Source organism: Leuciscus leuciscus (assembly GCF_965113295.1).
Source record: "Leuciscus leuciscus genome assembly, chromosome: 3".
Classification (NCBI taxonomy): domain Eukaryota; kingdom Metazoa; phylum Chordata; class Actinopteri; order Cypriniformes; family Leuciscidae; genus Leuciscus; species Leuciscus leuciscus.
In genome coordinates, this window is record NC_138727.1 from 44939562 (window position 1) to 44953249 (window position 13688).

Below are 13688 nucleotides of genomic sequence, written 5' to 3' on the forward strand. Positions count from 1 at the left end.
TCTGTAATTCTTTAATGTTCATGATTTTACTTGCATCTGACCTCGACAAACTGATTTCCACATCAAAGAAGGTGGAGCATCAGAGCTTATACCTATCTATTACGTACATAATCGCCACAGACAAATGGTAGTTTGAAGGTCTTTAACCACCTGAGCAAACTTTACAAGAAAGTTAGCTTTGGAAAGCGGTTTCGAACTCCCAAAAAGAACCCGATTTTGTTCAAAATTATGTCCCACCAGTTTGTTCTTTGATCTTGCTTGAAATTTATAGGGGCCTTAATTTGTGACCCAGTGAAAAAATAAGTGTTTTGTTTGATGTAAAAATTATGTACTTTAAACTTGATTGTGTGACACATCATTCTTTTAGAAATAATTGAGAACCATTATAAGAATCATTGTCAAAAACAAATTCAAATACATTTTCCCTACAGAATCGGTTGATGTTAAACAAGAAAACCAACAGAATTTGTCCAGCACTCAGGCCACAGTGATCCCAAAGGACAAAACAGAGGAGATGACTGTAGTGGATATATCTGATGTAGAACCTACGGTCTCCACCAAGACTTCAATGGAATCCTTAGATGATGCTCTCAATTAAAACAACAGCAACAATACAAGAGCTAAAGGTTAGTGGAAATGTGAGAACTTTCTAATGTCAGTTACACTGTCCATGTTTTGTGGACTGAGAGATGATCTGTATACCATAAGATTTAAGGGATAATTCACCCAAAAATTTTAATTATAAAATTAGATCACCATCATGTCATTCCAAACCCATAAGACTTTCGTTTGTCTTCGGCACAAATGAAGATCTTTTTGATGAAATCTGAGAGCTTTCTGTCATTCCATAGACAGCTACGCAACTACCACTTTGACGCTTCAAAAAGTTCATAAAACTAATCCATATGAATCGAGTGGTTTAGTCTAAATTTTCGGAAGAGATACGATCACTTTATATGATGAACAGATTGAATTTAGGCTTCTTCTTTTTTTTTTTACATTTAAACATCAGCGAACATACACAGAAGCTAACTGAACCTGCTTGACACGCAAGAACAAACCTCTAGCAGAAGCTCAAATGTGACCCTGGATCACAAAACCAGTCACAAGTCGCAAGGGTATATTTGTGGCAATAACCAACAAAACATTGTATGGGTCAAAATTAAGCCGCCTTTCCACTGCAAACGACAAACGACAGCCGTCGGACCGGAAGTCATTCATTTCCAATGGAGAGTCGTACGGGAGCTGCGGGGAGTTCCGATCATATGCGTATGCGGAAATTTCGGATCCGATTTGAGCTTCGGATGCGTTGAAATATCTGAACTTCTGCGGCTAGACCGTATGCGACCGGTCGACCGGATGTGATGTATTCTAATCAAAACTATGAGCGCGAAGCTAGAATTGCCAATATTTTAATACTTTATTGTAAACGCTATTCCTGCAAAATGACGGTTATTAATAATAATGGCTGAAAAAATATTTGTATCATTATTAAATCAATATTTATATTGATTAGCTCTATAAAATCGACTGTTTTTTATATTAGATGTATTGAGGGTCATTCGTTTTGTGTGGATATATTCATGCATGCATTATATTCATTAAAATCATTAATTTTACCATTGTGAATAGCCGAGGGTAACGGTTGCTTAACGACCAATTTCAAAGTTCCTTGCGACTGACACCAGGGGGTGAAATGCGACAATCGAATGCGAATGTCGTGCGCAGTGGAAAGGCGGCTTTATAGATTTTGCTTTTATGTTAAAAATCATTAGGATATTAAGTAAAAAAAAAAAGCCTACATTCAATGCTCATCATAGCGTCAAAGTGTCAATTGTGTAGCTGACAATGGAAGGACAGAAAGCTCTCAGATTTCATCAAAAAGATTTTCATATGTGTTCCGAAGATAAAAGAAAGTCTTAGGGTTTGGAACGACATGAAGGGGAGTAATTAATGAAAGAATTTTCATTTTTGGGTGAACAATCCATTTTACAGAGAAACAAATATACTATAAAACATAGTAGTGAGATTATTATTGAGATTATTGAATTGTTTGGATATTCTAATACTATATCTCTCTATTACCACTCCCTCTTTTTGTTTCAGTCAATGGCATTCACTGACATCTCTCTTAAATGTTCTACTTTAAAATAAATCAGCACATTCACAACATTTTACAAAGATAAATGTTTTCCAGTAGACCACACAGATACAGTACATACAGTGCTGTGCTCCAGTGGAGATGTAAAATAAATACTTCTGGTATATTAAAACACTGGATTTTTAAAGCAAGTTCCTGAAAAAAAGAAGAAAAAAAAAAGAAAAAAAAAGAATATAGAGATGATTATTCTTACTAAAAACCACTTATAGGGCATAAATCACCCATTTATATCATGATTTATATTGGTCATTCCAATCAAGATGCTTTTTCTATTCACACATAAATGCAGTAAGAGCATTCCATCTGTCATTACATCATATCCACTGAGCTCAATCACAGACGCCACTCCAGGTCTCATGTCATCAGACACTTGTGAGAGAAACCAAAGTTTTAATTCCCCCTGTCAGGGAGTTTTTCTGCACACCTGTGCCCCAGCAGCATTATTTCTGTTTGCAGCTTCCAGGAAAATTTGTTTATCTGTTAACAGCTGATGAGAGACACTCATCAGCATTTCAGTACAAGATAGCCAATGGTATGGACACTAGAATGCTGATGGTTTTATTATTGCAGTCATTCCACACTTTAAAGTGTCCTTTCAGAAACACTAAATACATTCTGAAAAATTTCAGCTTCAATTTTCAAAAGTGTGAGACCAATAGTGAAAATGCTGATATTTTTACATTTTGTTACTGCATATTAAATGTTATTATCATTTAAAATGTAATAAATAAAAATAAATAAAAAAATAGAGCATTTTCTCTAGTGGTCTCAGATATTTTGGACCCAACTGTATAGGCTATTATTACAGATTTTAATACAGATTGGTTTAAATATATATAGAAGAATTTTCATATAATGATTAAATCTATAACATAAATGATTAATTTAATAACTTAAAATGTTTTATTAAAAATGAACTATATTATAATATACTATGTATATTATATTATAATGTACACTGCTGTTCAAACATTTGGGGTTGGTAAGTTTTCTCTCTTAAAGTCCCTGTAAAGGCAATAAAAAAATAAAAAATCTAAACACATTATAAATGTTAGAAATGTATTGCTAAAACATATTACAAAGACTGTGAACTGTGAAGTACTGAATTGTGGAGTTAGACCGTTAAACAGTTTTTCACCATTGCTGTGTTACGGATTTTTTGGGCGGGGCTAAAACGGGGGCTCGATGACGCACTGGAGCCCCTGAGATCCTGGACACGCCCCTACTTGATGACGCACTCGAGCCACTGAGGCTGCCCCCTCCCCTATCAGTTTGCCGCTCAATCGCGAGTTACAGTCAGTATTATTTACTACAGCCTACAGTTTGCTAGCTAGCTATGCCTTCGTCACGGAAATGCGTATTACCTGGATGGGATCACTTACAAAACAGATCAGTGTCCTTATTTAAATTTCCGAACAACGATCATATCAAGAAGAGGTGGATTAATTTTGTTGAGAGCCACCTTGATGGAGAGCTGAGGATCACCACCAACACCCGCCTCTGTAGTGATCATTCTACACAGGATAGTTTTATAAACTTTCGTCGGAGACAACTGGGATTCACTGATAATCCGCTGTTACTGGTGAATGGGGCCGAGCCGACTATCTCTCGCCTCGGCCTTCATCCTCCCGTCGCGCCGACAACTGGTGCCATCATCGGCAGTGTGTGCCAGCGAGTCAACTTTCCCGCGAGTGGGCGTGGTTTCAGTGCAGCCAGTGGACACGCCCCCAGCGTTTGAGAGCAGAGACCACTGCTCATTTTTTCAAGATTTTGATAGCTTATTTTATTTACTTGGCTGCTTTTTATATCACTCAAATTTGGCTGGGTGGCTAATAACACATTTTTCTGTGGTGTGACAAACTCAGAACACATACTTAATTTTGACTTTACAGGGACTTTAAGGGTCTCTCTTAAAGACATACAGACATACCACCCAAAGGAATTGGGTAAGCAGCTATGGCTGCCACATAGACCATGAAAGTTGACTGGGATAACCCTGCAGTGAATCACATGCAGGAACTCCAGCACTGTACCAAAAGGGCAGTTAACTGGGTCCAGTTGATGACCACTGCACTCAGTGTACAGATCCGGAAAAAAGTTTGGTTTTGGGACAGACGTCCTGCTTCTCAACTGGCCAGTCGATATTTAATCTGGCAACAGCGCGAGTCACAACCTCCACCAGCTCCGCATTGGCTGGAGAGTGAGGTGGCAAGTCCTCAACCTCTCCTGCCTCGATGCTTTCAATTTCCAATTACTCAGAAATAGATACTTGAAACACTGGTGCCTCACCCAGTGCAGAAGGAACCGCAAAGCGTGCTTCCGAACACAGAAAAGGCACTGGATCTAGATCCCCATGATTTAGATTGCCTCGGCAGCAGTGGGACCCACACCCTGGGGAACCTATCTATCTATCTATCTATCTATCTATCTATCTATATATATATAGCTGGTAGACAGACAACACCAATTTCACATATAGCGCTTACTGAAGACAAAGAAGCCAGCATTGCACTGTTTGGGCATGATTTATAGTTTCCTGGTTCGTGACGTCACCCGCTCGTCACACCATTGAATGATTTCACACGTGCTTCACAACGCTATCATTCAGAGTGTTCCCACAGCGTCAATCGACGCAGCATGAGTTCCCTTGAAAAAGAACATTTTAATATATAAAACATATTAATATAAAGAACATATTAAAATAATATTTATTATTTAAATATTTCTGTGGAAACTGTGATAATTTTTTTCAGGATTCTTTGATGAAAAGAAAGTTTTAAAAAACAGCATTTAAATGAAATAGAAAACTTTTGTAACATAACTGTCTTTACTGTCAGTTATGATCAACTTAATGCATCCTTACTGAATAAATGTATTAATTTAACCTTTCAAAAAAAAAGGTAGTGTACACACATACACACACAGAGAAATACAAAGTTAAAAAGTGGACATATTTGAACATAAAAAGGCTATACACGGATGAACTACTGTATAATTAGCAGAAAATAAGGAAAAGTCCACTCATTCAAAAAACAGCAACAGCGAAAGAATCAAAGGGAGGAAACAGAGAGAAAACCTCTCATTCATTCCAGCTGGTTTGGAACTGATGGGCAGGTTGGAGACATGAACTTGAAAGAGGTCATGTTCTCCCACCCCCACAGATAACAGCTAATGACCATGACTGCTCATAAAGCAGTATAATTAGCCAGAGCCCCAAGGACTATATAGGGTATTATTTTCCAGTAAGAGGGTATGCTTTTATATGCTCTCCAGTCATTGTTGGAGGCTCTGTTTCCACGTTTTGGGAGCTGATAGAGCTCTTGTAAATGCTTCAGCTGTACCTGTGCACTTTTTTCACTTTAAGGTGCTTTGTCTACTCAACAGAAAGAAATAAAAACTTGGTGGCTGACAGTGCTTTGTATGCTCTAACAGCACGTTATGCACTACTTTCAATTTAAATTGCTACAGATTGACAGCAGATGGTTAGTAACAGTCCATGACATTGATGGAATCTGGATTAAAAAAAAAATACAGAAAAAGATCTGAAAACTCAAAAAACGTTTTAGGAGTGGTCTGTAAAATACTGTCTAATGACAAAGAAACCAAGTCAATGCTAGATTTACAATAACAATCTAACACTCGCCTGGGCCTGAACAGTATTAGACACTGTGCTTTGGTGTAGAATTAATGTGTGTTTGTGTATGTACGCATGCAGTTATTGACCACCAGCATTTTGATGTGGTTATCACATCACCTGGCCAGGTGTAACTTGGGATGAGTGGGAGTGAGAGAAACTCAGAGCTGTACCAGGTGGTGTCTTCTGGTTTGAGTTGAACCCTGCAATCTTTCTTGTAATCTTTTACTCAGTAATTGCAACATGAACGGAAAAATGTTGTTTCACCATATCTGAAAGTGTTTGTGAGGAAATTGTGCTGAGAAGCATTTAAAGGTCATTAGTGAAGTTTGGTTTTCTTTTGTTGGTGTTTAGCGCCAGTTATTTGCTATTTCCATGGTTACATTGATATGTTATAGATTAACCACACGTTTGGCACATTGGGATGTCAGTGTTTGTATGTACACAAACACTGATGACTATATTGTAGGCAAGTGAAAAATCCATATTTGGACAGTCATAAAAGGCAATGTTGCAAAGTGGACATGCATGTAGCAACTCCAGAGTGTTTTTATAGACTTCCTCTTTGCACTTTAGACCAAGTCAAGAAAAGTCATGCACCCAAAAAGGAAAAATCTGTAATCATTTACTCACCCTTGTGTCATCTCAATTTTCTTTCTTTCTTAGTTTTTTCACACACACACGCACGCACGCACGCACGCACGCACGCACGCACGCACGCACACACACATAAAAGAAAGAACAGCAAATAAGATATTTGAACAAATGTTCTGCTTTTTTCTTTCTTTTTTTTTTCATACAATGAAAGTCAATGGGGTCAGTTTCAAGCTCCAGAAAGGAAAGTAATCCAAACAGCTTCAGTGGTTTAATCCACATCTTCTCTTTGTTTGATGAATAGTGCTAAATTTAAGTGAACATTCACTCTCAAATCAAATCATTGATCAAACCATATATACAAAGCCCAAATCAAATATGGTGACCCGCCATCAACAACATCAAACCCAATTGGTGCTTACGTCATGATGTCAAGTCATATGACACGCAAGAACCAATGAGGTTTCAGGTTTGATGTTATTTTTCAAAGATCATCACTTGTTCTTCAGAAGAAATAAAACGTCCATGATTTCGAAACAACATGAGTGAATTATTACAGCATTTTAATTTTTGGGTGAATTATTATTTTAAAGGTGTGCAAAACCTTTTTTCTGAACACACTGATGACAATGACAGGTGAAATAACCATCAAAGGGTTGAACATTCAAGACCATTAAGCAATTAGACTTGAGAAGATAAGACTGGAGAATTTGGGTTTAGATTGTTGGGAGTGTGTGTTCGTATATTTAGATACTTCATCCCCTCTCATATTTCTAAAGCTTCTCCAATTCTCCCTCCGTGAGAAGTCATGAAAGGGTTTTTTTATGTTGAGACCACACCCATGTAGGTCTATCCCACCACACTAACCTAACAACATTACATTTTATTCATATGGGGAACATCCATCAATGTCCCTGTTGATCTTCCTGTAAATCTTCACACCTTCCTTGATTGCAGCTATTTTTGTAGAACGGGATAAAAGAAATGCAATAGGCCCCCGAGTCAAGCCAATGACTTCTATTCTGCCACAGTTGGGAGGCAGAAAACTTGAAGCTCATTCTCGTCTACCAGTTCAAAGACCATGCAACCTTTCATTTTTTTTTTTTATCAAGTATAACAATAATTCCTGTCATTCTTTTTCACTTAAAGGGACAGTTCACCCAAAAATGAAAATTCTGTCATCATTTACTCACCCTCAATTTTTTTCAAACCTGTATGAATTTCTTCTGCTGAACACAAAAGAAGATATTTTGAAGAATGTCGGTAACCAAACAGCTGATGAAAAAAATTTAATAAAATAAAATAAAATACTATGGAAGTACTAAAAAAATACAAAAATACTATACTATGGAAGTCAATGGGATTCCGTCAATTGTTTGGTTACTGACATTCTTCAAAATATCTTCTTTTGTGTTTAGCAGAATAAATAAACCCATACAGGTTTGGAATAACTTGAGGGTGAGAAAATGATGAAAGTATTTTCATTTTTGGGTGAATTATCCCTTTAATAATCGATTTATTGGCGATGTCAAAGGCTAACAAAAATTGTAAACTTAAAAAAAGCTGAATGTTTTCAATTACAGGATGCTTTCTGCATTGTTGTCATACAGTGACTGTCAGACTCAAAAGTTCATCTATATTTTGTCCTTCTCCAGCTGTCCTTTCGCTTGAGCTTTTTTTATCCATCCTGTGCTACTCATCATACATTTAATGATGGCCACTTTCAGTGAGGATAAATTTGCTTGGGTGACTTTACAAGCAGTGAAGTAATTTAAGTGGGGTGATAATTAGTTCATGGCAAACATACATGTATATCTCAAACTTCCTGTGAGTTTCTTGGAACTTTTTCCAATTACTTTATGGGTTTTCTTTCATTCTTGGAGTTTATTTGATTTATTTATATAGTAGTAGTTTTGTTGATATACAGCTAGTTCTGTGAAAACGAACAACCTGAAACTAGCAGGCAACCAACTTATACAGCTATTTGTTTTTGGTATTTCTAGTGTGTATTCAGCAAAGTCAATTTCCTTTCTGGGAAGAATAGACTCTCTTATTGTGGGTTCACATCGGTGAAGACACTGTTGGTTAAGGTTTACAAGGTAGAAAAAATATATGATCTAACACAAACAAGGATGAAATTCTTTAACACAAGCAATTAAACACCAACCAGCTGTTCTGAACAACCGACACAAGTTTGACCACCACTGATGTCTGGTCACGTTTGTCTAGACAAACAGAAGTGCCCAGAAGGGAACATTTCACTGCATTTGAGTTCCATATGTTGAATCTCATTATTCCTAAAGTAAAATGCTCAGTGTTATTAACATTATTAGGCATACACTGCAGTAATAAATCATTAAAATTCAAGTCTAATTTGTTTGTTGAAACCTAGAAGCTTTAGAGAGAAGACATTATTGTATTTGGCTAAATGACTAAATGTAAATGTATTTATTTTTCCATTAAACAACAATATTTATAATTAAATCATTAGTTTTCTCTTTAATCATTTAAATGCATTATATCAGCATCATAGTGCATGACAGTTAGTCATTCAAGTCTTATTATAATAGGTAAAAACTGAAAGCCAATAAAATAAAACATTGATATTTTTTTTTTCTTTAGACAATATACAATATCACTCAATATGATAAAACACCTATTATTAAATACTACAACATTTGCTGGTGGTGGTAATACCGTAAATGAGTCCTACCTGAGTCCTAAGATTTTTATCAAGGTAAAATCTACATAAAGTTCCCAACGAAAGTATTATTTAGTGTAACACATGCTGAAGTTTAGCGAACAGTTTGTCGATTCATTAAATTATAAGCTATTTCCTCACAAAAGCTGTTTATTCAGCATAATCAAGCCTCTCCATTGATATCCACACAAAAAAAAAACAGCCTCTGGTCTCCTTCCCTGCGTACCGCCAAAGCCGCAGCGTTAGCGTTAGACGTTACGCTCGTTTGGCTAAAGGTTGCATACTTGCCTTCCAGTGGCTTTGGTTAGTATGCCTTATAAGACCATAATTAGATGGTTCAGGTGTGTGTAACTGGGGTTGAAGCTAAATTCTGCAGGACAGAGATCCTCCAGGAGCAGGAATATACCCCTGGTCTAGAGCTTCCATAGCCCCTCATATGACCCACAACAAAAAACAACTATAACATTCAATTTGAGATGCAATTGTTCATCTCTGATGATTGTGGCAATGCACTTTATATGCAGATATATCCAGTATATATATATATATAAACACTTACAATTAAATATATAATTTTTGTTTGATTTTGACAGCTGTTTAGGAGATTATGTTATAGCGCCAAAATCTCTCTTTTTTTACTTTACTGGACTGAAAGGCTTAAAAGGCAGCCTGATGTCTACTTCTACTTTATTACTTTAACAGTTAAACTAATCAAGAGCAAAATAAAAATAAAAATGTGCTTATGTTAAATATTGTGACTTTACACAACTTCTCTTCATTTGCTCAGTCTGTGGTCTGTCTTCTTGGTGAGAACTTAACGAAAGGACAAAGGTCAAGCAAATCTAATTAAAGAGCAGCCTGTCAATGTGCTCATGGTCATTTGTTATAATCAAACCTTCTGACATTCCAGTAGTTTTACTGAACAAGTCTATTGATAGCAATGGTCCACAATTCAAAACCCTACAAAGAAACAGAAACTCTACAAGGTACAAATTCATGTTGTTGCAGACACATGCACATTTAATATATTACAAAGTTACTTATAGTCAGTAGAATGTCTGTTGGGGGACAATCAAAATAAAGTGTTAGCAGATATTAATGAGAGTTAATTGTGGAGCCTGATTAATTAAAGTAATAGTTCACCCCAAAAAAGAAAATTTTAGTTGGAATAGTTTGAATCTAAATATTATTTACTTTTAAACCTTTTTTGGTTTGTGACATACAATAAAAAACAACTCTACAAAGCAACTCCTATAATCTGTAATATCCTGTGCTATTTTTAAACAAGTACAGGTGACCATTCTCACACACTGTTTCAAGCACATGTTTGACTGATGGGGCTCTGAAAAGACAGAATTCAAAGGAAGGGCATCCAATAGCACATTCTCTCTCTTCCAGTTTTCTATTCCCAGTGAGTGTCCTAGAGCAGCGGCTTCACAGGCCTGGCTGTGATCAGGCCACTGGTGAAAGATAGATTCCTTCACCTGCCCGTATCTGCCCTGGGCATCATATACACATTCCTCTGAGTGGGATTGACAGACTCCACTGAGACTCTTTTAACTCCTAGTAGAAGAAAAGAGTTCACAAGGCAGCTTTGGAATGATGCATGTATTGTGCCATGTTCTTATGCCATGAACCCTTATTGTCATTTATTTAAATATCCTCTTATTCAGTCATCTGCAAAAGCATCCTCAATTTTTATTTTTGCTCAGCTGTCATTATCGTTTGAAAATAGTATGTAAGCCGTTTCCGACCCAAGGTAAAAAGGAAAAAAAGGTAATTGTGAATTGTTCAAATTAGAAATAGTACATTTCCAGATACAAAGTCGCAATTACAATAATGTTGCAAATGAGAAACAAAGTGTCAAATACAAGAGACAAAGTTGAAATTGTGAAATATAAAATCACATTGTATAGAAAGTCACATTGTGTGATAAAGTGGCAATCACGAAAAATAAAGTTCCAATTTACGACATTAATTTGCAACTGGAGAAAAATCTTTTGATTGATGCTCACTATCGGTTGATCGTGTTGGCCTGTCAGAAGAGACTTTTTTTGCAGATAAAACTGAATGATGAATCTGTTGTGTAAAATGTGAAACTATATTCAAAAACCCATCCCTTCAAGAAATGTCCTTTTTGGATTTTGGGACACACAAATCATGATTTCCACACCTGGAACCAGACAAAAGGCTGTAAGAAATGCACTTGAAGTGTCACCTCAGCCTCGGGTCTCGAGGCAAATATGAGAACTGAATCATTTACTTTTGGAACAACAATCTTTTAAAAGAATTCCAAAAGTAAAAACCAAAGATAATTTGGCTTAGTGACGTTAAAATTATACAGACATATCCCAATACATGGATTTTAAGAAATGAAACTGCTTTACACTCTACCTGTTACATTTAAAGTTTAGTTGGGTATCTTAGGTTTAAATCTAGGGTGGAAATGGCACTGGGATGGCTCTACAAACCTGCCCTAACAGCTCTGATATAATTAGAGGTTCCACTTCAGTTTAAAAGATTGGAACTCTTAGATTAGTCCCCTGGTTTCGTCTTGATAGATCCTTAAAGGAATGTCCAGTCTTCCAGCTACCTGCTTTCCTTTCTCTATTTAGGGGGGGGTTGGGAGATTGTTATCTCAGGCTCAGTTTACGTATGCCAGCTCAGCCTAATGAGTCTATTTGAATGTGTATGGTCCACTTGTGTGTTTGTGTAAGCCTGTAAAAAAAAGTATTATTAAATTGGATACCACCCTTTCTACTCATAATTGAGTGGTTGTTCATAATTTTCAATACAGATGTCATTGCACGCCATTTTGTGAACAAGCCTACAGGTTAAAGAAGTCATGAAGCTTATGAATTTTCAATGAATGTGTTTAAAAAATTTGTTCTGAAATATTATAAAATATTTAAACTCTGCATTTATACCATACTGACAAACCATGGCATATAACCTTCACCTTCAGGCTTTTTTTGCAAATAAAATCAATACATTTTAGGTGCATGTCTACCATCAAACAGAGGTTTTATGTGAGGTAAAGCGTCATGTCAAAGGCTAAATACATAGGAGGTTATGAGCTGGCTTTACAACTCATGGGAAAAATAGCAAAGTGGCTTTGATCATTTTGGAACCATTTTCTTTTATCAGTAGGATAATTGTCTCATTGTTTTGGTCAAAAACAATGAATTATTTACATCTATAAATTGAATAAATGTGAATAAATTAATGTCTTTAAAAACAATATCAACTCTGTTTTACAGATATCTGAACCTGACTGATGGATTTTTGAACCAGTAAATAAAAACTGCATTGCAACATGGAGAAAAAAAGAATATCCATTTGTAAATTATGTGTCATCATTTTCATTTTAGACACTGTTAGTTGATACATTGTTTTTTTATTATTTTTTATTATGCATTGCATTGTGTTTTAAGGTTAATGGAAATGCCAGAAAACTTTTCTTTCTTTCTTTTTTAACATATCCTTTTCTTACAATGTATTGCCTTTATCTAAGTACCATAATATCATCTATTATGTTTTAATATTGTAACCATTTTAAATCTAATTTATGAAAATGTAATCTAATCTAAGCTCGCTGAATTTCAACCAGCTTTGCATTGTAATTGTGAAGGTAGTTTATGTAAATGGGCAATGTATACAACAAAAGTCTGCATTAGAGTGCTATAATGCTCGCTGTTCCTTTGTTGTATGTATGTTATTGATGCCTATAATTGTAATCTCTGAAACTTAGGCTATATATTCATATATATATGCTAATACAACTTTAATCACTGTACCTTTTTTTTTATCTCATGATTATTATGTTTTGGGTTATAGGCTAGTTACATTTTTTTTATTAAACTGTGTTTTCTTAAACTTCTGTAAACTACGCAGTCTTAAGGACAATCTTGTCGGGTGCAACGTGGGTTTATAATCAATTGCTTCTCCCTTCTAATAACATAATGTCAAATAATACAATAACATTTTTACCTTAATTACAATTGTCATTTATCATTACTTTTAGTTTCCATAAATATTTTTCTATAGAGTAAGAGTCTCAGTTTTTACATTTTATGTTTAAGGCTATTTCTTATGTATCAAATTCTGGGTTATGATATTAAATATCATGTTCTGGCTGCCCATTTTACTCTGCTCATTATTGCAGTAACAATAACTATTACTGCTAGTTAGCTGAGCTGTTAGATGAAACATTGTGTAATACTTGTGTAAGACTGAACCTTAAATGGAATTTTCCAGGTGTATGTTCTATCTGTAATAAAGAAAGATAATTGTATCAGAACTGTGTTAGAAATTGCTCTAAGTAAACAAGCAGATGCCAAAATAGATGGTTACACAAGGAGCTCACACTAAAACTATAATTTTTTATTTAAAGTAGTTAATTTTAACGACTACCTCCTTTTTAATAATAGCAAATTTGTTTTATTGCATCGATTGCAAACTTCCAGGTGCACACTAAAACACCTCAAACCATGTGTGCTGTGTGCTAAAAGACAGGAATTAGTTGTCACCTCAAAAACACCTGAACATCAGAAGTCTCTGAACTGACATGTTTATAAAAACAAAAGGAAGAGGAATGT

The 13688-nt window shown here is 35.6% G+C and overlaps 1 protein-coding gene across 4 annotated transcripts in view; it reads left to right on the forward strand.

Annotated features, from left to right (window-relative positions):
* The window catches only part of LOC309494401 (uncharacterized protein), a 19206-nt gene extending 5822 nt beyond the window's left edge, over positions 1–13384 (forward strand). For all 4 annotated transcript variants that reach the window (XM_082163730.1, XM_082163728.1, XM_082163727.1 and 1 more), the window contains 2 exons: positions 432–626; positions 12351–13384. In XM_082163730.1, coding sequence (XP_082019856.1) covers positions 432–598 — 167 coding nt within the window. In that variant the 3' untranslated portion in view covers positions 599–626; positions 12351–13384. The remainder of the gene's footprint in view (positions 1–431; positions 627–12350) is intronic.
* Positions 13385–13688: the final 304 nt, after the last annotated feature.